General features: G+C 36.8%; 1 protein-coding gene across 1 annotated transcript in view; it reads left to right on the forward strand.

Annotated features, from left to right (window-relative positions):
• The window catches only part of RBMS1 (RNA binding motif single stranded interacting protein 1), a 91,825-nt gene that overhangs the window by 62,059 nt on the left and 3,625 nt on the right, over positions 1-26,141 (forward strand). Inside the window, exons 6-14 of the mRNA XM_026852804.1 lie at positions 2,902-3,059; positions 6,247-6,326; positions 14,997-15,112; positions 15,999-16,048; positions 16,142-16,235; positions 19,502-19,552; positions 21,678-21,788; positions 22,489-22,569; positions 23,808-23,892. Of these exons, the coding sequence (XP_026708605.1) occupies positions 2,902-3,059; positions 6,247-6,326; positions 14,997-15,112; positions 15,999-16,048; positions 16,142-16,235; positions 19,502-19,552; positions 21,678-21,788; positions 22,489-22,569; positions 23,808-23,885 (819 nt within the window). The 3' untranslated portion in view covers positions 23,886-23,892. The remainder of the gene's footprint in view (positions 1-2,901; positions 3,060-6,246; positions 6,327-14,996; positions 15,113-15,998; positions 16,049-16,141; positions 16,236-19,501; positions 19,553-21,677; positions 21,789-22,488; positions 22,570-23,807; positions 23,893-26,141) is intronic.

Consider the following 26,141-nt stretch of genomic DNA (forward strand, 5'->3'; position numbering starts at 1 on the left):
AAAGCAATTTCCTTAGAACAATTTCCTCAGATGCATTTTTTTTTTCTCCATTCCTAAGGAATTTGTTGTTACATGATTTTATGGCATGAAGTTTTCTCTGCTAGGTGGATAAGTACAAGAATCAAGCTTCCCAGTGTATGGAGGAAGATCTCTATGTGTTGCAGTAAATTGTAGTAGATCTTTGTGTCCCTTTTGGTAAGAAAAGCTCATGGTCTCTTGTCCTGAATACACTGCCTGTATAATGCAACAGTGTGGTAACCCCCTAGGCTGGAATAGCAGCCCAGGAGAAGGGGAATGTGATCTCCCCAATTACCCAAGTAAAACAGATTGCTCTGATATTCTGCAGTTGACTGAATTTCTTTCTCTATTAGGTGCTTCTGAATGTAAACATTTCTCTTTTGCATGTAAATTACTTTTTTTTTTTTTTAGTATAAACAAAATGGGGCCTTTTTTATCTTTCCAAATGGTGTTAGGTTTTTTTAATGAGAATATTGTAATAATAAACTTAGACTTTCTGTTATTATAGAATAAAAACATTAGCAAATTAGATGAAAATATGCAAGGGGTCTGATTTTCCAGCTTGTATACTGTTTTTTAGGGAAGTTTTAGGGTATTTGTGTACAATATATTTTACAGCTTATAATAAAAAGCAAAAAATCCCAAATTTTTCCTTTCAAATGCTATTCAGAGTTTCAGAAAATTATAGTGACAAGTGAAGCTTCATAATGACTGTGGCTGAAACCTTCTGTAAAGCTTTTGCTAATAGTACTCATTAAAAAAGGAAGTCTACTTATTGCAAGGTGCAAACCAGAATTGACTAATACAGTTTAAGTATCAAACTAATTCTTAATGTGAAAGCTGTCTTCATCTCACATTCCTGCTGGAGGAAATTTGAACTGTGTCAAAGATATAGCTATGTAACATAGATATTCCCTTATGATTGAACACTGCCCAGCAAGGAATATCAATGTCAACTCTGGCCTCTTCAGTGCATTAATTTTCTTGTCTTCTCTTTCTGCTGATTCTTCTAATATGAAAAAGAAATCAGATATTCTAAGATAACTTAAATCAAAAACTTCTGTGTGTACTATATAGATTCAGGGGTATATTTCCACTAGGTAAGAAAACAAAAAACTTACATTGTAGTCAGATGCCATTTGTCATGGACTGTAAAGGGACTGGCTAGGACAGCACTTGGGCACTTGGAAAAGTTTGTGTTTTGTAAGGTATGTGAGATTTCAGTGTGGCTAGGAATTACAATTATATCAGTGGCATAGCACACAGATCAGGAGGATGTAATGGGAGCACCTTTCCCTTTTATAGGACCTTCAATGCTGAAATTTCTTTTTAAAAAAACTACAGAAAACTTCAAAATGTTAGCCCTTTCTAAGTGAATGTGAGTCTTGGGGTAAAAATGCAAATAGTGAAGGTCCATAAGCATAGAATTTGCTTACCCATTTTAAAGGTTCATTAGTTTTTGGAACAGCATAACTCATTTCTGTGCCTAAGAGGTGTGACCTCCTCCTCCAGCCCCAACTCCTTTTTTTTTTTTGTCCTAGGAAAAACCAGCCCCAACTGAGAGGTGATATCCAGGGTAGTGAGTTAGTAAATTATGTGATTGCTACCAAAGGTACTGAGATACTGTTAAAATAAGAGCAGTTTAAGAACAAAATGATGCCTAATCTGCCTAAAAAGGTATCACCACTCGTACAGCTATAATCACTTCAATAAATGCTTTAATTCCAGTAGGCAGTTGTTGTGGTTTTGGTTTTGTTTTTTTTCTGGTTTGATTCAAACTTCCCTGAAAATCAGTTAGCCTTCTTGTGCAGAATGAAAGTATGGTGAGGACTATGCCAACAGGTATTTGTTTCAGATCATATCATCCCTAATGCCAAAAAAGTTCTGCTAAATATAATGCATCCTGAAGAGACTTAGATCTATACAGGGAGACACAATGACTATGTCAAGGTTTTGCACAGCTCTAAGGTCCAGGTCATAAATACCTATGTAGACTAAGAATGTATTTTGTCATGGAGCATGGCCAGCAATTAGCAGTATGAGAGAGATGCTCCCTAGTCAGAGCTGGAGAATATGTAGACAAACACTCAAAATGATCAGTTTCAACAAAAATATTTCTTTGAGATGGAATTCCGTGGTACCTACATAGATCACACAAAGCCTAAGGTCAGGGGAATGGCAAAGATGTGACTACATTTGTCTCCTTCCTAAATTGCTCATCTCCTGGCTGCTCTCCTCTGTCATTTTGTCTGTTTCTAGAGGGTTCTTGGAAGACTTTTGTATTGTCTGAATGCATAATGTAAAAGTTTGGTGAAAACTCAAAAACATTCTTGTGTAGGAGAAGAAGACAGTGTCCCACTCACTTCTGCATGTATCAACCTATTCTTGTGGTAATATTTTGGCAACGTACATACTCTTAAATGTATTGTCTCCTTTTTTCCCCATGTTGTTTTCAAACTGTCATTCCAATCTTTATCTTTTTCGTTTACATCTGGCTTTTTTTAGCTCTTTCTACCAGTCTTGATTCCTTGTCTTCTAATTTCTTTCTTTTATCTTTTTTGTTTGTTTGTTTGTTTGTTTGTTTTTTCTTTCAGAAAAATCTGAAACATGAAGTTGTAATGCAGACTATAAACTGGTCAATTATTCACCTTTATCTCCACTTTAAAATGTTGTTGTCAGCAGTAATAGGAGGAGGGGAGCTTTTTCAGGAATGCTCTATACAGTGACAAAAGATGGAGGCCACTAATACTAGGAAAGAACAGCCTTTAGAAAGGGGACTGAGAAGTCAAAATCTGTATCAGTAGTTATATGTAATTGTTATATTTTGTATTCAAAATGTCTTTCCAGTGGCAACAACAACAATTGTTTTTAATTCTCTTTCAGCAACAAGAACAAGACCCGACTAACTTATACATTTCCAATTTGCCACTATCAATGGATGAGCAGGAGCTCGAGAACATGCTGAAACCATTTGGGCAGGTTATCTCAACAAGAATATTGCGGGACTCAAGTGGGACAAGCCGTGGTGTTGGCTTTGCAAGGTACTTGCATGATGGCTGCTTTTTTCCTTTTTTTAATTGAAAAGGCAGGAGTAGGACGAAAAGGCAGAAATTGTTGAAAATTATCAAACTTTAAAAGAAAAAGGAGACCTATATGGAGATACCAGCAAGGTTTTAATTCTTCCTTTGGTATAGTAAATATGGCTGTGTCTCATCTTGCTTAGATGGCTAAATCTGAATCTATTGCTCTTATTGGACAACTGTCTAGACTAAGAGTTCACTCTCCACCACTTCCTTCTGTTCTCTGTACTTCTCTGTCCCTGAACAGTAAGCAGAGTTACACAGTGCTTCACACAGACTTCTGTGATTTTTCTGGCTTTTGAGGCCTGAATTCAAGACAGGAGACACCACCCCCATCCCCCTTTTTCTTCATTAGTTCCTCTGAGAAGATCAACTCATCATTGCCCTTTGAATGTCAGCTCTTTGAATTTTATGGCTCGTTAATATGTTGTCATCTAGAAAAGAAGATATTTTTATTTGCTTGTAGTAAATATCACCTTAAAATATTTGACAGCTCGGTCAAATATCTCTCCCAAATTTACAAAAACAAATATTTTCCATGAATTAGTAGATATCTCCCAAATATTCTGTACATGTGAGCCTACTTTCTCTCTAGTTAATTCAGTTATTTGGTGTGGGGTCTCTTGATTAAAGCCTTTTCTGTGCCTTTCTAATATTTTTCTATCTCTCATTAAGTCCTGCTTTAAACCTAGTATGGCAATTAAAATTTGCAGTCTTTAGATTGGAGATTTCTATCATCAGAAACAGGGACATGCTTTGAGCAACGCATTGGGCTTCTCAAAACATGCTGTAAAATCTGTCAATAGTCAAATTCCAGTAATTCAGATGTTCAGCCAATATCACAATAGTTCTGTATTTGAACAAACAGCAGTATCTAAAATTAGGCCACAGAAAAGAACTGAAAAAATTATATCTCTTGATGAAGCCAAAATTTTTAGGGATTGGTTTCCCTGAGTTGGCTGTGATAGTTCACCGCGCTGTAATTTTTATTTTTCTCTTTTTAAATCTTCCCCCTGCCCCTCCTTGACTTCTACCATTTTTTTTTCCTGTCTCAAATTAATAAGTATTTAATATTTTTGGTATGAATTTAATTGGGCATTTTTATTTCATTCATATACTTGTATATTTTTCATATAAGCATATGTGTAAGTATTTAAGTGTGAACTCCATACGAGTATACACAGAATGTGTGTATATGTTTTTGGATGACATACAAAGATAGATAGATGGATGGATAGATGGATGGATAGATGGATGGATAGATGGATGGATAGATGGATGGATAGATGGATGGATAGATGGATGGATAGATGGATGGATAGATGGATGGATGTATATCCAACAGTTATATTTGCTAATTTTGAAAAATACTGATACTTGCTTAAGTGCAGCTTTCACTCTTTGGTACTGTGAAGGGCAGAATCCAGTAACACCCAATGTAAAATTCAGTAGGCATTATGAATTTATTCAGTCATTTTTCCCTAAACTTGCTTACCAACTCTACCTTGAATCAGTAGTACTTTAGGAATGCTCTTATTCTAATATAGCCAGTAAACTTTTAGATTTGTATGTAGAAGTCCAAAAGACTTGTGTGTATACAAAAACTCGCTTGTATTGAAGACATTAAAAGAGATTAGTTTTTAAGTGTTTTCCTAATAGGTTCTCTATTACATGTTATGTTTTATATATACACATAAATGTGAAGTTATTTTTATATACATATTTATACACCTACATATACATAATTTATAGAGTAAGCTAGTGCTGTCATACCTAATCAGAATTTCTCCCCTTCTGCAAGGTAGGTATTGGAACATTTTTGGATAAATTTTAGCTAAAATTAAATTTGTCCAAGAAACATGTAGACATGAAATAAAGATTTTAATTTCTTGCTTTTGGGAGCATTTTATTAGGTTAACAAGAGGTAATGTATTTTATCAAGTCCAGACTTGAGTCTGCAACAAAATTATATTGTTTGTTTCATGTGAGACAAAAAAAGAAAAAAAAAAAAGATATCTTTGATGCAGAGCCAACAATCCAGAAAACTCTCTAGAAGGTATTTTTGAAACCATGAGGAAAACTTACTGTTCAGTCTGGCATTTTGATTATTTTGGTTGCTGTGTACAACTATGTTTTGTTGGCCTGTGCAGAAAGGCTATCAGGAATTAAAAACGTGCCAGGACTTAGTAATTTTTAGTATTGCTTCTTTGCTTCTGAGGCCATTAGCCTAATTTGTGGATCTGAATTACAGAACAAAATGAACAAATAAAAAGAAAGTATCTGTTTAACATTATCTAAACATCATCTTGCAAACAGTTGAAAAAATATATTCATCTTTTAAAACAAATTTTGTTCTACTTGCATGTCTCAGTCATCCGTTGCAACTTAGTCCAAGCTGGTAGTTAGGACCGACACATCTACATTGCAACGTAAGGATGTAGCTGCAACCTACGGAACCGCTCCCAGACTAGCAGCTCTCCAGTAGTCCACCCAGTCTATTAAGTCTAGTTTTGACAACATAAGTGCACAAACCTGTTCGGGATGCTGTTCTCAGTAGCTGTCACAGCTATTCTGTTACTGGTTCCTGTTTTGAAGGTAACTTGGAGACAATTAAATAAGAGACAGGTGTATCATTTAGTTGGGATGATATGTATAAGCTAAAAGCTGCAAAGGCAGTTTGGGTCATGTAATCAGGCATGTTTACATTTGAGTTTATTACTCTTAAACTGTACAGATACTTCAGAATCCTCTATCAAAAGTGGCACTAAGATTTGTTGTATGTATCATGGACACTAAGGATTCAGTTATGAATGATTGTGGATCAGTCTTCCTCCTTCCTTCCTTCAAGACAGCATAGGTACTATAGTTGTCCAAGTTATGTTCTGCCTAATTTCTAACTAAATAGGGGTTTTGTATTTGCAGTTTGGCCCTGACTTTGGTCTCGGAGCACATCAAATGTTAACTGAGTTTAGTTTTACCTTTCTGAAGTTGTGTGGTTTTAGAAAACATCTTCTGTATTGCTCACACATAGGAAGGCAGGCCACAAAAGTGAGTGAGAAAAAGCAAGAAATATGCTTTAAAAAAAAATCCCAAACATGGGAATCTGGATGAGTGTTTAATTTATGTAAATTATTCTTTATTTTCTTAGGATGGAGTCAACAGAAAAATGTGAAGCAGTGATTGCTCATTTTAATGGAAAATTCATAAAGACACCAGCAGGAGTTTCTGGTATGTTGCATATATTTGTAACAAGATGTATGAATGGGTTACTGCTTACGTAGTGGAAGCCTGTTACACTGATTGTTGTATCTGGCTTCTCATTCAGAGGCAGGCCTATTAAAATTAAACTGTGCCTTGTTGGATGACTGTAATACTTGCTCACTTGGAACGTAGTTTATCACTTTCCTACTGTAAACCTTTTCTAGGAATCTAGTAGTGTTCTCTCCCAGCACATAGACAAGCAGCTAAAATGCCTTAAGCCAGCTATGCACAAATTTACATCCCACATAATCCCAGTTGAAGTCAGGAGACAAGTATGTGTTATATGTGTATCAGAACAGAATTTGGCTGATTGTCCATGGACAGTTTTGGGTTTTTTTCGAGAGGCAAAAAATTGAGTACTTTTGCCATCTGTTGATGATTTTTTCGAAGTAATTTTCAAAAAACCATTTTATTAGAAAAAAATAGATTCTGTAGCAGTGCCTTAATGGCAAGCACTTTCATTCACTGGGGAGCTGTGACTCAAGTTAATGTAGGCTTCAGGGTTCTTCAGGAGGATTGAAGGGGCTCAACGAAGAACACTATTTCTAGAAATACTGTGCAAGGTAAAATGCAGAAAAGCTATATAGTGCGATTTTGTTGCCACACCAAGTTCCTCATCAGTTTGCCTGCTTTTTCAGTACTGTTTCTAAGAGACAAAATATATATTCCATATATACTTAACCACGAGGAAAGGAAATTTGTAGCAGCAGAGTAAAATAGAAAGAAAAGAGTACAATAAAGGAGGAAATAATACGTGCCTGACATTCCAGGCAGCTTTCAGTAACCATTTTATTGAGAATCCCAAGTGGGAATTTTACAAATTACACTGTTGATGTGCTTGCTGAAGCCACCTTTATCCCACTTGTGAAATGTTCTCTGCAGCCAGACCCTGACACCAAGGAGAAGGAAAGCAGCCCTCGGCAGGCAGACAAGAATGTAGCTTGTTTAGTAAAACTACATACATGCCTCATCCCTGAAAGATTACTCCACTTTGTGGCAGTCTGTGCTGCAGTAGGGGTGGAAAGCTGCTTCAGAGCACAGGAAACCACTCCCTTCAGCAACACTAATCTAACGCAGGGGTTTGACTTCCCTGGCTTGGCTTTTGCAGGCCCTTTGCATAGGGATTGATTGCTGAGATTATTTAGTTAAAACTTTATACATTGGGGCTCTAACATTTATTTTTCTATTTCATATATTTAGCAATCTGTGTTTTATGAGATGGAAAAATCCCTTTAGGGGCAAGGAGATTATGGAATGATTTTTCTCTGAATGCTGACTGTGCTCTGATCCACCCTCCATGATTAGTTTTATAGTTCTGCTATGGCATAGACATAAATAAGCATAAAAAGTACGGAGAAGCCAAGAGTTCAAATTAATGTACAGGGATTTCTATTCAATTAGAGCCAGTTTAAAAAAAAAAAAAAAAAAAAAAAAAAAAAAAACACATTTTTATTTTCAGTTGCATTATCTTGTTCTCAGTGAACAGGCCATCAAGCGTGTCATTGCTAATCATACTCTGTCCCTGGTGGGCTGTTGATGAAGCTGAAGTTGCACCCTTATATGATCAAGTTCAACCAGGTAGAAATAAAAAGTTTCTGCACAGAACTGTAAGAATGATTTCTGCAGTGTGGAGGAAAATATTTGCCAGAAAATTGTGACTAATTGGGGACAAGAAGTTTGCACAGAACTGGTGATTGTCAGAAAGTGGAAACTAAAGAGGGTCTCAAGATGTGATCCACCTCACAGACTTTAAGTCCTGATGCTTACTTGGCAAAGTAGTTGTCTAGGCTCTGTGTCTGGAATAGGTAAAGCAGCACACACCTCCAGACTGATGTATCTTTGCTCTCAGCTCTCCTTTCAGTTACAAGGAGTGTCTAGATGAGTTGCTCAAAAATAGATAACTCTAAATGTCTGAAGTCAGGTGAGATAAATTGCACTCTCCGTGACACTGAAAAATGTGACAAATGATTAGCTGCATAAAGGAGTCATGAGAATCTTGTTTATTAAAGACCCTCAGTTTTGTTGTATACTGTACAACCCCAACTCTGCCTTTCCATGCTGGTGCTGCAAAGTTGTATTACTCCCTGGAAAGGTTTTTATGGAGTTCAAATTCTTCCTGGAGTTCCTCACCACATAGCAAGCACATGTTCAATAATGTAATCTTACTAGAGGATGCAGTTTATGCTGCAGTCTGCCAAAAAGTGGGGCAAAGTCATGGGGCAGCTGTGGTCCAGGACTACCTGCACAGAGAAAAGTGGATGTAGTGGGAAAGCTCTTGGACAAAGGTTGGGAAAATGTTTTGAAATAGATTAGCATCCGTCAGGGTTATAGAGCAGCAAGCTCAAATACATCCAGAATTAAATCATAGAACTGGAACTCTGTTTAAATTAAAACATTGTGTCCTAGAAACTTGGCTAAAATCAGCAAAGGGAGCTGGCTATAAAAACACTGTTATCAGGATGAGGAAGGTAGGAGAGACAGGCCTGTAATGAAATAGGTGTGGGAGGAAGCACATCTGTTCAACAAAAACATGCTTGCATAATGCAGCTTTGTTATTTTAACTAAGTTTGGGTTTAAATGGAAGAACGGGTTAAACAGTTATAGAATACATAGGTGAGACCTCCTCTGGAGCATAAGAAGACAGAAGAGGAAAAACTCTTAATCTGAAAGGGCCAAGAGTAGCACAAAGTGGTCACAAAAGTGTTGGCTATAGAACTGAGTGGTGCTGAGCAAGCTAAACCCAGATGTAACAAGCTATTCAGGCTTTATTTCCCTGCTCCATATTAGCGTATTGAAATATATATAATGTTTAGTGTGTTCTTGTTTGTCTTCAGTGAGGAAGAAGGGAAGTTAGCTCAGAGAGCAATTTCAAATGCACTGCAAGTTGGTATAATCCTAGAACTCCTAGGAATGGTGTATTAGTTTCACCAGTTGTTTTAGTTGAGGTTTGTACTTTTGTTATGTAAGTTATTGTAATAGCTTGTTCTGGTTTAAGGACCATGACTTTCTGTACATTTCTCTCAGGACTTCGATTTTTTTTATTTCATTCTCTTCTCAACTGTGTGTATATTACATGATTTGCTAGAATCTTGAAACAACTTTTGCATTTAGTTTTACTTTTCTCTTTAAAGAATTATTGTTTTCAGTGAATAATGTGAGCTTTAAAGACTTTCTATTCTCCTATGAATGTGAACGTCACAAATTAGAGGAACTGGAGACTAGACTAATATAAGGAGCCAGGACACAGAAGAGGTATAATGAGGTTAGAGCAGCAGGCTTAACCTCCCTCCCCTAAAGATGGTACTTAATGTTCGCTGTATTTTTGCCTTGCTTTGGACCCATAAAGATTGTAGAAATGATCTGCTGGGCCAAATAATGGAAGGCACCTCCTCTCTATCACAGCAGCATGTAACCACATGATAATACATGAGAATAATATAAATAATAACATAAAGCAGTTGTGCTGTAGAATGTTAGGTATGTATGTCTGAATGTATTTGTCTCTTGCATTTAAAATGAAAAATATAGCAGTTAAAAAGTTACAGAAGTTTTATGGCTGTTATATAGACTTCTGGATTATTTAATACTTCTTTTACTGAAAAATAATATAAGTGATATTGTTTTAATGCGTGTAAGGTACAGAGTATTTTTGCTGAGCAGCCCATACCATTTTTGCTTCAGGAATGTTGGGGTTACAATGATGAATCATATGTTATCCATGATCCATCCTCCTCTTCCCACTTACGGTAAAAATATTGGTCACTCAGGGACTGTTTTAGGGAAGAAGCTGAAGACAGATGTGAGAGCTCTGCCCCTGCCTGTGCTCTTGACTGTAGTCTAGGAAGAAGTCCATCAGCTATTGTAGACACTACTATTTGAAATGATCTGATCTGGACATCTTTCCAGTGCAAGAGAGGAGTGAAAATGGAGCCTTGAAATAGCTATCTTGTGGCAGTCATTTTGGAGCTTTGTCTGTTTGCTTACCTTTACGAAGTTATCCGGCACTGCAGATCTCTATATAGTGAATTTAAGCTGATTGACCATAAGCTCACATTTCTTAGTTATCTTTCACAGATCCTTCAGAAATAATCCATGAACCACAAAACCACTGCTAGAGGGTATCAAGAGGTCACAGTGCTGGTGTTACTCCTGATTGTCACACCAAAGGCAGAGGAACCAAGATTTTACCCATTAGATCAAAGATTAGAAGCTTTTACGGCTCTAATTCTCATAGTTTGAAACTGGTGCTTAGTTCTAAGCAGCTACATTTGAATAGAAAAGAAAAATAGTACTTAAAAGCACTCAAACTATACTCCTCTTACAAATTATTAAACCTTGTGTAAATTTATTAAAGAAATATAACCCTGAGCATGGTGTTTAAATGAAGATTAGGATGGTGAAGAGTATATGTTTAATTTCTCTTTAAACATACAAAGCTACTGAGATCTTGGGTTGCACAACTATTTTGTTAATTCCCACAGTTTTCGGTAAAAGTTTCTAGCTGTACAGAGCTGTACTTGCTCTATCATTAAAGTGATTTTTTTATTGTCAGAATTAATTAGTCCCATATGCTTTGTCACTAGAAAATGAGCAATGAAAGTCACTAAAAGATACAGTTTAATTGAAAAGTGATTAAAATATTTAAGTATTGTATTTTTTTAATACCAGAAATTAGAATTTGTTGCAAAGTTGATAAAATTAGCCATGTAAAGTAAAGAGTGTAAACACAAAGTTCAACATAAGAACATCAATTTTGTTCTTGCATTTGTGGTATCACCCCTTATGTATTTGAGTAGACTGAACAAACGAAGACTGAATTCTAATGTACACATGTGCACAATGTGTGTACAGCACGTAAGTATTTACTCTCCGGACTAACACTGCATTCACATCTTCCTATATAAAAACATTAGCCCTAGAGGAAGGTGATTCCGGGCAGGAGGAGATGGTCAGCGCTTTCCACAGCCACATTTTAAAGCACTGACCTGCTGTTAAAGCACAGAAAAGCTCATGGTTACAGAATGCCTCCATAGCAGCAGCTCTACAGACTTCTACAAACCATGGAGAGTGTCTGTTGATTTTCATTAAGTGTCAGTAGAGTGGATATTTTAAGCATGGTGTCTTAGCTGCAGAAGAGTAAGTCTGCTGTAAGTCGGATGCCTTTTACATCAGCTATCTCTTAGCTGTAATTGCAACTACTAATATTTATATTATGCCTCTCTGCCTTGCACAGGCGACAAGTCACTGAATGATTAATGATCCGCTTCATCACTGGACATGCACACTTCCCAACAATTAGACAATAAAAGTTACTCTCCCTTCCTTCCTGGGCCACAAAAAAGATTGCGTGACTGTCTGTAGGGCTTGTTGGAGTTTTTTGGTTTTATATGTATCTGTTGTATATACGTTTGTATGTGCACAAAAGAGTATCTTCTGTATCTGTGAAAAATAGGAGGAAAGGTAAGCTGAAGAAATAAATTTCAGCTTTAATTTTTAAGAGCGTAAGGGCTATGTTCATTCTTCAGTGAGAGTGAGATCAGTACATCATACTTGACTCCCAGGAAGGTTTATCTCCTTCTCATGACCCTCCTTCTGATGAACATCAGTCACCGTGTTCTTGAAGAAATGAACACAGTAGTACTCGGGTCACATCTATGGAAGAGCAGCCAAAAATTGCAGTTAGGCTTTCAATTCCAGCAGTCCCCACTATCAGTGTTCAGATCTTGAAACGGAATCGGGGAAAGAAAATGCTATAGAGCCTTCTCACAGCAGTTGGTGGTATTAAATCAACAGTCTGCTTCGTCTTTTTTTAATGTGAGTTGGAGTTTCCACAGCATTTGGCTTCATTTATGGACACAGCGAGAAGCAAGAGAAGCTGCAAGGTCAGAAAAACAAGGGTTCCCATGACCAGGTCTGTCTTCAGTAAGATGGAGCACCAACTTCTGGCAAATTACAAATTTTAATGCCTTTTTTTTTTTTTTTTTCATTGCAACAGATTTTGGATATTATATATGCAAAATCCAATATATGTTGATAATTCTTGTTCCATTTTTTTCTTCCTTTTCAAATTTGTCAGGAGAGTGTTGCCAGTGTACCACCGAGGATATTTCATCATTTAAATTTTAGCTGTTTTCAGTTATTTATTGACAGAAAAATCATATTTATTCTTATAATAGATTTTAATTAACATTTTATTTGAACAGTTGGACAAGTTTACTCTGATCTTTTTGTAAAAACAAAAAATAATCTTTATCTTGAAACAATGATGGGAAATGTAAGCACAAATAATGCTTTCAGAAAAGTTTTGTACAATTCACTGTGAGGATTTTTAATGAAAGCATAATGCAGATTTATTTAAAGTATTTAGTACCTATGAGTGCTATAATACAGAAGCAAAGGGCTAGAAACCTTTAGGTATTTTCTGATGTCTTTATAAGCTGTTCTCATGCCAGTTTCTTTTGACTTCATCTAGAAGTTTACAGTGTGTATTTTGGAAGTCATAATGCTTCCCACAATACTAGATGGTTTGAACTAATTTATAAGTAGTCAGAGATACTCAGCTTGGGGAAGAGGGTTTTTTTTTCATTTAAGGCAGTTAACCAGTATTTGGACCTCAGTGCTCCCTTTCTGATAGAGGGAGGGTGTGGGGGTGTGTGTCCCCAATGTGTAAAATCAGAGTCAAAATAATTTCAGACCAGAACCTGACAATTACCCATATTGACTATCATCTTCTGAGATTAACTTCTCTTATTTCAACACAACTGCATGTGGATTAAAATGCTGAGTGATATGACCAAGGTTATTGGGATCTAGCTTTTATAAAGTAACATCAAATTATCCATCAGCATATTGATGTAGTAGCTTTTTTCCCAAAAATATGCCGAGGCAGAAGTTGCTTCTCATGATCGAAGACCCCAAAGAAAATCTGGGAATGCCAAAAATCCCCTCAGAAATGCACAATTTTGAGGACAATTTTCTCCAGTTTCAGTCTCCTACCTTTAGGGTTTCTGTTATTTCCTTGTGCATTTACTCCGCTGTCTATAGGTCTCCAATACTTCTTCCAGTGTCCAGCCTAACCCCCTGTTTTTTTTATGATTATAGGGTTTTAATTACCATTCTCTGTAAGATAATACATTTTAAATTAATTCAGTTGTCATGTTTAGTATTAAAGTCTGATACTTTGGTGTTAAGGTTTTTTGTCTGCTGAATAACCATGCACAGGTAAGAGGTACAAATCTCTGATGGATGTGTGGTCGGTGTTGGAGATGAGATAGGGAACCACATACCAGTTCTGCCTCCCAGTCCATCCATCTTTTATAGAGAATGCTGTGAAAAGATGTGTCATGAAGGAAGTGGGTATTTTCCCAGTAGAACCAGAGCTAGTGTTTTAGGTTATGCCATGTAAAGCTTGGTATAACTTGGCCATTAGTGCTAGTTTGGTGCCAGAGTTTTAAAAGTCAAGCTGTTTTCCAGTTTGTAAGTGTCTGGGGTTTTCAATACCAATCATCTTTTGTAAATGCAAACAGAGTGAAGAGCACATCAGCGCATCATCACTGTCCATGGTTATACTAATAGATTTTGTTGCATGATATAGATATGCTAAAATTTTTCTTGGGGTTGGCTTTTTGCAGGTGGCCCTCCCACCCCATGTGTTTACTCTGCATTTGGAAACTTGCATGTTTTCAGATCCAGCCATGTCTCATGAAGGTGTTTCCAAACAGAGAACGACTGGAGGAGTGTCATGGTAAAGCTTAGACAGCTCATGTGTGAGGAATTATTGGCAGAGAAATGTTCACATCCAAATTGTAACTGTGCTTCCACCCTGTGATTAGGGAGGGTGTGGTATGATGTAGCAGAGCTGTGCTTCAGCCATAGGTACTCAGAAACTAGTGCAGTTTAAGCTAGTAAGAGGGAAAGGATACTATGCAAACTATTCTTTTTCATTGCTTCAATTTTGACATAAAAAAATTGAAGTAATGGTCAGGATTATGTTACGTAAAAGTATAGCAATGCCATTTCATGACATTATGCAAAAAACAAAATAAAAGAAAATTCTTGAAGAATTTCTGGTTGCATTTTGTGCTCTTTATAGAGAGGAGATCAAAAGGAAATGGGTAGTTGTAGCATTTTTCAATGCAAGGTGGCAGGAGGTGAAGCCCACTCCACCCTGCCACTTGGAGAAAGTGGATGTACTGTGCCAGCTATTCTGGATGAACAGAGCAGTTTTAAGTTTAGGGACTGAAACCTCCAAGGGGGGCAGGGAGTATGTTAAAAGCTTTTGGCCAGATTTATTCTCCACCTTCCTTAGATGTACCTCATAAGAGACAAAGCTCAGAAGTCAGATGGCAGTTCTTATTCGCCCGCAGACCAACAGACACATACTCAGGATATACAGACCATGTTTCTTTCCAACAGGTTTTAGAGCAGTGGTTTAAAATTAAAGATATAAGGGATACCAGATCTTCTCTGTGTGTATGGCAGCTATCTTTCTGCTATGCAGAACAGTCATTGATGCTGTAGTATGAGTCCATGTTATTTAACTGTCATACGGAGAATATAACTTAAAAAAAACATGCCTCGTGTGGAGCACTGAACACCTGTATATGAACGCTTCTTACATTTCTTCTTTCTTCTCAGTTCCTGCAGAACCTTTATTGTGCAAGTTTGCCGACGGAGGACAGAAAAAGAGACAGAATCAGAATAAATATATACAGAATGGAAGAGCATGGCACAGAGAAGGCGAGGTGAGACTTGTAAGTCCTCTCTTCAAGCTTTAGTGTGGGTGTACAGTAATGAATACTTATGAAAATGATAGGTATTGAGACTTCTTGGCTTGGCTTTTCGGCATATTTAAAATGTGCAGGCAACTCTTACCTGACAGTTTGCAACTCTATAAAATACTTAAGTCTGTCTTTCTTAAGAAGAAAAAAGGCAAAGTGCAAAACACTAAATCCTACCGCGTTAAAGTGAACAAAATCTCCTTCAACTTGGTCAGAAATACGCCTGAGAGATTTTGCATGTTATAAAACTACCTGAAACATCGCTTTATTTACATGTAGTAAATAATCCTTTAATTTATGCAGCACTGAAGTGCACATCACTTTCATGGATTAAAATAGTACCAATGAAGAGCAGCGTTGATATTTTTTTTTTTTTTGTCACAGCTTTTTTAATCTTCAATGTTCAAGATAATAGTTTCATAGGCTTACTGTGGTTAGCAAGCCTAGACACCTCATTTATGAGACAAGAAAGTTCAAATGTGTCTTCTGAAAAACAGGACTCCCCATTCATTCTTGTAGTTAATATATTGTAGGCAACGCCCTAGCATAATCCTCTCCATGTCTTGCCTCTCAAACACACACATGTTCATTGAGCTGGTATTTCATAGATTGTTCCTCATGCTGGGAACTTGGAAATTTGTAGTCATAGCCAATATCACTGGCTCTCTTCACTATGTAATTATTGCTGTCAATTAACCTTTCCCTAACATAGTACTAAATTATTTCAGTACAAATTTTCAGTTAAAGATGATACAACTGAAGAAAGAGTAAGAGAAATAATTTACAACCACAGTGAATTTTGTTAACTCTTTTTTTCCACTTTTTTTTTTTTTTTTTTTTTTTTTTTTTTTTTTTACAGGCTGGAATGACACTCACTTATGATCCAACCACAGCTGCTTTACAGAATGGGTACGTTAAATAATGGCACACTAAGAAAAAAATTGTTTGCATTATGAAAAATGCACAGAAATGGCATTTAACAAATATTTCCTTATCTTCTAGATTTTATCCATCACCCTACAGTATTACAGCAAACAGAATGATCACTCAGACATCTATTACGCCATATATTGCTTCTCCGGTTTCCACATACCAGGTTTGTATATAGAACTTAGTAGCTTGAAATGGTTCATTGGAGCTTGTGTTTATTTATCAGTTGCTTCATTTGGTTTTATGAATTCTCCAATAATGCTTCATTTTAATGAAGTGGCCTCTTCATGCTGTACAGCATGAAAATAATGATCTTAAACTAAGAGTGTGTTTGCTTCAGGAAGCACAGCAGTGTAATGAGATATGTGGTGTCGTGCAAAACAAAGTCTCTAACTTGTGCTGATGGCTAAAGGTATTTGTAACCACTTCTGCATTCAAGTATGATTTTTCATTTTCTCTTGGTCAAGTTCTTTTAATGTTAATAATATGTCTTTAAAGGAATGATTCTTTATTTAAAACCTTATAGATTTAGATAAATTTTATTTAGAGATATTTCTTCATTCTTTTTGAACTTTTTTCCAGATTGTTTAGTGCAAACCCCCCCCCCCCCAAAAAAAAAAAACAAAAAAAAAAAACCAAAACAAAACACAAAAAAAAGCCCCAACAATAATGTGTTACATAGTTGTGCTAATAAGGGTACAGAAACTTGCTTAACATTAGAGAAGGAAATTTTAAAAAGAGTTCAAAATAGATCAGCATTCAAATTCAGTATTTTTATATCAAACCATTTAATAGTCTAGAACTGTATTTCTAACCTCAAAGTTACTTTATTTTGAACAATAAATTAAAACATGAATTATGCACATTTTTTTGTATTTAGAGCCCAGTACAGAGGTTCCTGAAAAGGAATTTTGATAGGTGTCATCTTGAGTCCCCACTAAGGGATATTGACAAACATTTCAACATTCTGAGGAATGATATGGAACAGTTTTTGTACTTTGATTTAAATCTTAGGAATGCTGAATTTTAGGGCATCGTACATTTCAGTCTACAAACAGCTTGCATTTAATGCGACTAGTATGGTGGTGTCATGCTAGTATGTATGCTCTGTAATTACCACTTGAGACATGCCAGTTATCCCAGTGCAAGTTACATGATCACCTATTCTGACGTTTGTCTGTTTAACACACAAACAAAGTAAACATCTGTGATTCAGGTCATAAAACCAGTTAAATTTTGAAAATTCTTATCTCTGCACACCAGGGGAAGGAGAAGATGCCATTTGCTTTTTAGTGAGAGACACGTGCTGAGTTTTCTAGCTTACTGTGAGTGCAAATGAATATAGAAGGCACTGTGGGCCATTTGGTTAGTATTCCCTTGCAGAAATTTCCACATACCCTTTCATTCTAGTTGAGAAGAATGAGGAAGAATTGTCTAATACTAGTTTAGAGGTCTAATGCCTTCTTGTGCCAGCAGCGTTATGTAGGAGGTAAAACAGTGTACACTGGTGTAAAGGGCAGCTGGATTAATTTCTGAGGTGACTTATGTACCACCAATATTTGCTCTCAGCAGACAGTGCTAGTACTGTATTTTTTAGTATATTGAATCATTCTGCGTTGTACAATACCTCAAAAATTACAGCAAGTTCTTGCCCAGAAAAATATTCCAGTGGAATTAGCTGCTATTCTTTATTAAAATATAAATTACTTATCAGTATAAGACTCTCAGATATTCAGAATCCAAGTAAAAGTTGGAAGTTGGCATGGAAATAGACTTCTTGGGAATACAGTGTCACTTTTCTGGGCTTATTGAGATAGGCAGACCACAATGCAATACATTTCTAGAAATGTTGTTGCCAGTATTTTAATATACGTGGCATGGAGCTGAAATTATTGTGGATGGAGTTATTAACATAGTTATATTTAAAGTGCCACGGTAACAGGAATTGAAAATTAAGTATTCTGTATTGGGGAGGAAGAAGGTTCTTGGCCTGAAGAGTTTCACAATTTGAGTATTAGTTACATCTTCATTACTGATCCCTTCTCACTGAAACCTGCAGCATTCTGTCATCTACACAGCAGGATGTATCACAAGAGCATGATTTATTTATTTTTTCTTTGAGGCATGGTATAACCTGTTCCTAGATTTATTCTTATTAAAGGTAAACAAATTTAATGAAGTTTTGGCTAGTGTTTGTTTCTGCAACTCCTGTATACCCAAATGACAGTACTAAGCTGCTTACTATCATAGTATGACTAGATTAGCCAAAGCTTTAGTCAAGCTGTACCAGTTATTTTTGCCATTAAGCTTTTGCCTGAGGAAAGGGAGGGTTCAGGTGTTTTCCATTTTTGAGGTCCTGTTTGCTCTTTTTCTGACTGAAAAAGAATACTACTCTGATTTGAAAATCAGTACCAAAAGGAGGGAAGAAATTTTTCCACCTTGCAGAAAATACCTCACCTGAATTTTTTTCAAGACTGTCTGTCTAGTTGTCCTGTTCACAGGACTGTGGGATTGAGGGTAGAGGTGTTTAAGGGGCTCTAAATGTCCAGCAGCAGTGGTGAGTCAGTTCTGTATGTGCGGTGCAGGTCAGAATCCCACCTTATTCTACGTACCTACAGGAGATGGGGAGGAAACATTTTCATTCTTACCTTTAATGTTTCTTGCAGCACACTTTTTCAAAGAGCTGTTGCAACCATCTCTTTTTAACTAAGATAACCATATAACCCACTAGTTTACCTTTTAATCTTTTAAATTTACCTTGACTTGCAAAGTTAGGCATCCTACCTTAATTTAAGTATTTGGGTGTAGTCAGTGGTTTTAGAGAGAAAACATGCTCGTTGCAAGAGCAGGAATGCTCACAAGAAGCTTCTCTTCCTGTGCTTTGGAAATAACATACTGCAATGTCTTAGAGAACAGTTCTCCTAAATCTTCTCCTTGTTCCTGAAACAAGATTCTAATGGAATTCCTGGTTTCTTTTTCCCTTGTGAAAATCCAATAATATATTTTATTCTGATCATACTAGAAGGCAAATGATGCTGTACTTTCTGAGGTCCCAATTAGTTTTTTCCCCAAAGGAATTTCAAAGACAGAAGATGCCTTCTTTTTCAACACAGCAGGAATCTCTCATGCATCCATTTGAACGCTTTCAATGTACTTGCTAAAGTTTGAGACCTGCACTAAAAACACAGTATGCTGTTCTGAAAGGTGTACATGGTATATTGTCTTCAAATCTTGTTTCTGATTTACAGGTACAATAAATACACTTTTCATAGAAATCAGTGTTGCTCCACAGAGTGGCTAATCGCATTAAAAAGTGAATAAATAAAGCAGGGGGCATGTTAACATGATTTTTCATATTATTACTGTATCTCAGTTGGAGTATTCGGGAAAAGAATGTCTAAAACAAAAAATAAAATACTGATTTTGTTCTAGGTTCAGAGTCCTTCTTGGATGCAGCCTCAACCATATATAATGCAGCACCCAGTAAGTTTTTATGCTTCATTGTCTTACTGATTGTATAAACTCTTTACATACTTTTAAACAACAGGAAACAGGTCAACTCCTGCCTAGTTATTTCTAGAGTTTTGACAATGACATCATGATTAAATAATGGATCAAAATAAAAAGAGAAACAAAGATAATAACTTGGGTTGGGGTCTCATTTTATTATGGAAAAAAAAAAGAAAGCCATCTTCAGGTTATCGTGGTGATGAGGACAATTAATTACCAAATCAGCATCCTGAAGAAACATTGGTGGGTTTTGTTTTGTTTTGGGTTTTTTTATTTAAATAAAAAGGTACTTTGCAAGTACCAATGTTTTACATAGTGTTTACCTATCAGGAGCTGGAATTGAAGACCCAAGGTTTTAGAATGGGTCTAGAATAGTTCAGATTGGATAATTTGTGAAAGACAAATGGTTGTAGTGATATAAATGACATTATGGGCACTTACTTGAAGAAACCTGCATAACTTGTTCTGGCTTCACCACTCATGAGTAATGCTAGGCTCCCTACACTTTTGTCTGTGGCCTCTGTACCAAACTGTCAGGCATTCTAATCTATACTCTCCCATGATATTTTGCTTCTTATCTATGTCATTTGCCAATTAAGTACCATTATATCTGAGACTTGTTAGGAACATTACAAATAATAACAGGCGTTTTAATATATGCACTCCTGTAGTTAACAAACAAGTCTGTTTCCAGATATAGAAAGGATATTGTCTTGACTTTAACCTCTCCATGCAGATTATAGAATGTAAATCATCTTGGCAGAACATTTTCTTCTCCTGCATGCAGAGCAGGTGAATACTGAACCAGAGCACCCTCTCACACACTCAATTGCTGTTGTATTTGTGTTTTTTGATGTTAAACACACACACACACACACACACACACCCCCCCACACACACACCAGTTTTTAACTTTATCAACACAGATTTTAATTTAAAAAAACCCCTTGTATATCATGCCGTGAAAGACTCAAGTTGATCTAATACTGTAAGTTTCACAGGTATACAAGATGAGATTTCACAGTTGAAAATAAAGATTTAGATTCCTGACAGTTTTGGTCTGTGCAAAGACTGGTGCTGTCTTGCTCATTTGCTTTGCAGAGAAGCCTGCAGTCTACAGACAGGAAATTCTTTTAGTGTTTGATGTGCCTGTGACTCATTTCATCTACACTGATCACATGGTTGTTTTTCCAACTATGTACGTCTTTTTTTCTTTTATTTTTTTCTTTTTAAGGATTAGTTATTGATTCAAAATAATGGCTTTCAGTACACTGCAATTATTTCTGTTCATTTTGAGCCTCCATCAATTTTAATCAACACATCTGCAAGCATAAGTCATACAAAGTATTTAGAAATGTGTTTTTGTAGAACATGATTGGTAAAATTAAGTTTGTTGATAACCCTCCATTTCAGATTATTCTGAAAATGTTACGAGTGTGCCCTCCTTGTTTAGCAATCTCAAGTGTTTAAAAATTTGACATGCACTTTTAATGAAGTTAACAAAATGTTACAGGAGTGATAGAAAGGTCATCACACTAACTAGTATTTGGACAAAGAATCAGCATTGCTAACCCACTCTTAAATGTGTGTGCTAACAAAACCAGCCACTAAGTAGGGCAGCTGCCTTGTGTGTGAACATTGCATGTGACAAATAGAGTTCTCCTAACACAAGTGTTCCTCCAAAGCCTCCATTCCTAAAGATGAGATAAAAGTTTCTTCCTAAAGCCTGAAATTCCAAAATGTAAGCTAAGTGAATCTGTACCTGGTAAGGTGTGCAGATTTTTGCTTTAAAGTTAGCATCTGGTTAAACTCATATTTTACAGAGTGTTTTCAGCAGGTGTCTTAAGTGCATTGTACATCAGTTGTGCGTTTGATAGGAAGTCAATGCAGTTCTTGCCCTATTAGCAAACTGTGCAAAACACATCTGCTCGAGTAGAATATTCAGAATGCCCCAGACCTGCTTCCTGAGTCAGTGCCTGGGCTTAAGGAGAGTTCTTGTGGTATATCCCCTTGGAAGCCCATTCATAGACTCTGAAATCAAAAATGTAGTTAAAATCTGCCTGTTGCTGCAACCATTTCTCTTGCTCTGTTTTAATAGGGTGCTGTACTGACTCCCTCCATGGACCACACCATGTCACTACAGCCTGCATCGATGATAAGCCCTCTGACACAGCAGATGAGTCACCTTTCATTAGGCAGTACTGGAACAGTATGTAGCAATTCAATACAAAATATAAGTTAAAACAAGTAGAAAATACCGTGTGTAGATCACAGTATGCATGTGTAGCTTGCATGTAGGAAAAAAAATCATCCTTTTAAGTAGTCTTTCATCCGATGAAGTATTAAGAACTGTCTCCATTTTTAAATCATATTCAGAAGTTTTTATTCAGTCTATTAGCTGATCAGAAATTGGAAATTAATAAATAAAAATAAAAACATTTATTTATATTTATAAAATATAAATAAATAAAACCCAGGAGGTAACTCCAGGGTTGTATCAAAAAAGAAAAAGTAGTGGTTTTTACTCTTCAAGAGATCAGAGTTGCAGAAAGTAATACAAAGCGTGGAACAGAAACTAAACCAGAAGAGGAGATACAGGCTAGTTTCTAAACTGAAAGACCCTTCTTTTCTGAGCAGATAGAATTCAAAAAAAGAAAAGATGATGATCAGGGTTAACAGAGAAGGAAGAGTCCTTTATCTAGTCTTTGAAGTCTAAATTTGAGTTTTTTTTCAAAACAGGTGTCTCACTTTTCTGGAAAGCCTATTGATTTCAAACACAGAAGTCTTTCTCTTGTGTATATTCTTTTAGGAAAACAGTCAATATCTATTAAATAATGCTGTCATGATGTAATTTTGAATACTCTTAAATTTACATTGGGCTTTACCCAAACTGAACTCTCTCTTTCTAGTACATGCCAGCCACAACAGCTATGCAAGGAGCCTACATACCCCAGTATACACATGTCCAGACAGCAGCGGTTCCTGTTGAGGTCAGTATATTTTATAAAAGACCAGAGATAAGAGAGACATGAATATGATACTAGATTTATTTTTTTTTTAATACAGTGGGAAAGCTATCATTTAAAGCCTAACATTGTAAATGTGAAAGTACTGTCAATACAGTGTATATTAAAACTATAAAGTGTCATTATTCTTAACTAATATAACTAATATAACAAAGAATAACCTGTACTTGTAGCAATACAGTGCTTGGAGCAGTCTTCCATATGACCATACCTCAGACAAACTTTGTGTTTTGTGAAACCTAATTTCCAGTAGGAACAAGCCATGTTACTTTTGATGTTCCATTTGGTTTTCCTGTGAGCAAACTTCTCTGCCAATGGACCATGATTGTAACTTTTTGCAAAGAATCCTGATTTTACCCTGGCATCCCAGGGTACTGTGCATATTTGCCTAATAAAGCACTTTGCAAGTCCAGCTGAAGAGTATAACTAAATGGTAGACAATAGTTTGTCTACTGTTTTGACTTACCTTATGCCCTTTCATAGGTCAGTACTTTGTTAGCAAAGGAGCTAGACAAGGTATGTTGAAGCCTTTGTGTTCAGAATGAATGCTAGACAGTCTGTTGCAGAGCCTGTAAGAAAAAACCATTTCATTCCAAAATCTATTTGTCCAGAAACTCCAGAACTTATTTGGTTCAGTTTATGCATCCCGCCATGGTGGGTTGGAGAAGGGGTTTTGGTAGTTAGCTGATTGCACTGGCTGCTGGAGCACCATCAGCTGAATTAATTCTCTGGTTTCTGGGGGGTCTGTGTGCAAAGTCCCAACTACAATTCTTTGTGTTGCCTAGTGCCCGTCACACCATGGTACTCAAAGCAATAGTGTTTGTACATGTGGTAAGTAGATCTTATTCTTCTCACTGCCCCTCAAAAGGAAAGGGACAGAATGCTCTTTTGCACTTGCAGATAGAACATATACTAGCAGTTATTTGCTCCTTTTGTGTATTTATGTCTACAATGTCAAAGACTTGTGAGGTTTTTTTAATTATCATCAAAGCAACTGAGGAAATACAAGGTTTTGCATAATCATTTTATTCCTCTGTTTGCTGAAATGTAAACCAGTGCAAAGTTAACACCTCAAATTTGGAATACACTACTTGAGAAATGTTAGAAATATTTTGAAGACTGTTAATTGCATGAGTCACATGGAAATACGGATTGCAGATAGTGCTGACTTTGTGTCTCATGTCTTCCTTTTTTATTTGCAGGAAGCAAGTGCTCAACAACAGGTTACAGTAGAGACGTCCAGTGACCATTCTCCGTATACATATCAGCAAAATAAGTAACTGTGAGGTAGGGGCTCATCTTGTCACATGAAAGATGTGAATTCAAACATATCTTATTTCATCATTTACAGTACTCTGTATTGAAATATTAATTGGGATTTTTTAATGTAATATAAATAACACTGATAATATCTGGATGCAGGCAGTGAAGTTAACTTGAACTTGGCCAGAGTTAGAAGCCAGGAAAGAAAGCACAGGTTCTGGAAGTGAGTTAATGAATTATGAGTAGTAGCGTGTTAATAATTTCTCTATAGCATAACTGGATTATGTTGGATTTTAATATGGTCATCTTGCAGCATGCTGTATACAAGAATAACAATTAATTAGTGCAAATATACAAGAATCACAATGCTAAAGGGAAATGTACTTATACATATAATATCCTCTGCTTCTGTGGTACACGTAAGATTACAAAGCAGCTTTGCAGCTGACAGGCCACAGGCAGGGGGATGGTCTGGCAGAAATCCTTACTGACCTTTTCTCCTGAAGACTTTCCTCTTATCCTTTATGCTAGGAAAAATCAGTTTGGTCCAAAATTTTGTCGATTTTTAATCCACATCCTTTTTTGGCTCTAAATCCAGGGTTTTACTTTCCCATTCCAGGTTTTCTCTGGGTTTGTTTGCATGGCCTTTCTTTACTAACCAATCGTGAGCTTTACCCAAACTCCTTCCATGCAAAATTTTTTGCTTTCTGTAGATTGCCATCCTGAACATACTGTTTGCACTACATTTCCTTCTCCATCTTCCATGTCTTAAAATTCTGGAAGTTAATTTTTCCTTAACCCATCTTTTTCTGAGTGCTTTGTAAGCCAGGCAACTTGACGACACAATTTTTCTTATCAAATCTTGTAAGACCTTATACAGACAAATTCCATTCAGCTGCAATGATGTGCTAAAGACCCTCTTAGAAAGGCTTTTCTCCAGCCCTTGTGGCATTTATTAGATATGAAAAAAAATCTTAATTAGTTATGTGCAAAGAATTTCTAATTGTGTGATATTCTCACTGAAATATAGATCTAACAGTACAGACATTTTGGCACTGCCTTTGATTTTGCGGGTCAGCTGTGCTATTTGACAACACTGCTCTCATCCCCATTATTGGCATAACAACTTCTTATATGTCGAAGAATGTAAAGAAGGAAATAAACCAATGGGAAAACTTCTCACATCCAACAGATGGCACAGTCTGCATAGCACAACATATGACCTGTGTTTAATATTGTAGTCTGGCCAAATGCTGGCATCTAGAGAAAGCCCACATCCTTGGTTTGCTTCCAGAGCAGGGAGAAAGCAAAGCCACAGACTCTTCTCGTTATCCATCTCCTAGTGTTAAAATCGTGGCTCCTGCACGTTTCCCATGCCAAGGCTTTTGGCTGGTGTTAACCGCTTTTCAAGGATTTACTGTTTTGCCTTAAGTCTTCCCTGTGGGTGTGTAAAACCTCCTTACCAATAGAGAACTGTGGTAGACAGTGAAGCGTAATCCTGCATGTCATCTCCCCGTCCTGCCTCTCTCTCCCAACCTGTCAGTATCTTCCCCATAGACAGGGGCCAGGCAGGAGGAGCAGTGTTTATTCTCCTGAAAGGATGAGATGTGCTGTCACCCGAGACACATTTTGTAATGATGACTCCATGTAGCATACCAAGCAACATTGTGTGCCACTTCTCTCTGTATTTTATTCTTCAGAGAAGCACAGTTATCTGTATTTATATGCAGTAGGAGCTAGTGAAATCATAGAATCATAGGATTGTTTGGATTGGAAGGGACCTTGAAGATCATCTAGTTCCAGCCCCTCTGCCATGAACAGGGACACCTTCCATTAGACCAGGATGCTCAGAGCCCTGTCCAACCTCACCTTGAAAACTTCTAGGGATTGGCCATACATAACTTCTGTGGGCAATCTGTTCCAGTGTCTCACTGCCCTCACCCTCCTTATATCTAATCTAAACCTACCCTCTGTCAGTTTGAAACTTACCTCTCATCCTACCCCTACACTCCCTGATAGAGTCCCTCCCCACCTTTCCTGTAGCCCCTTTAAGTACTGGAAGGCTGCTATAAGGTCTCCCCAGAGCCTTCTCTAGGCTGAACAACCCCAACTCTCTCAGCCTATCCTCACAGGGGAGGTGCTTCAGCCCCCTGATCATCTTTGTGTCCTCTTCTGGACCTGCTTGAGTCCAGAATCTATATCAGCAGTGGCTGTGGCAGAGGGCATGTGGCGAAGGTTAATATTACTCAGCTGATTTCAGCCTCAGAGTATGG

This window comes from Athene cunicularia (genome assembly GCF_003259725.1).
Source record: "Athene cunicularia isolate RWA chromosome 7 unlocalized genomic scaffold, athCun1 chr7_part1, whole genome shotgun sequence".
Lineage (NCBI taxonomy): Eukaryota > Metazoa > Chordata > Aves > Strigiformes > Strigidae > Athene > Athene cunicularia.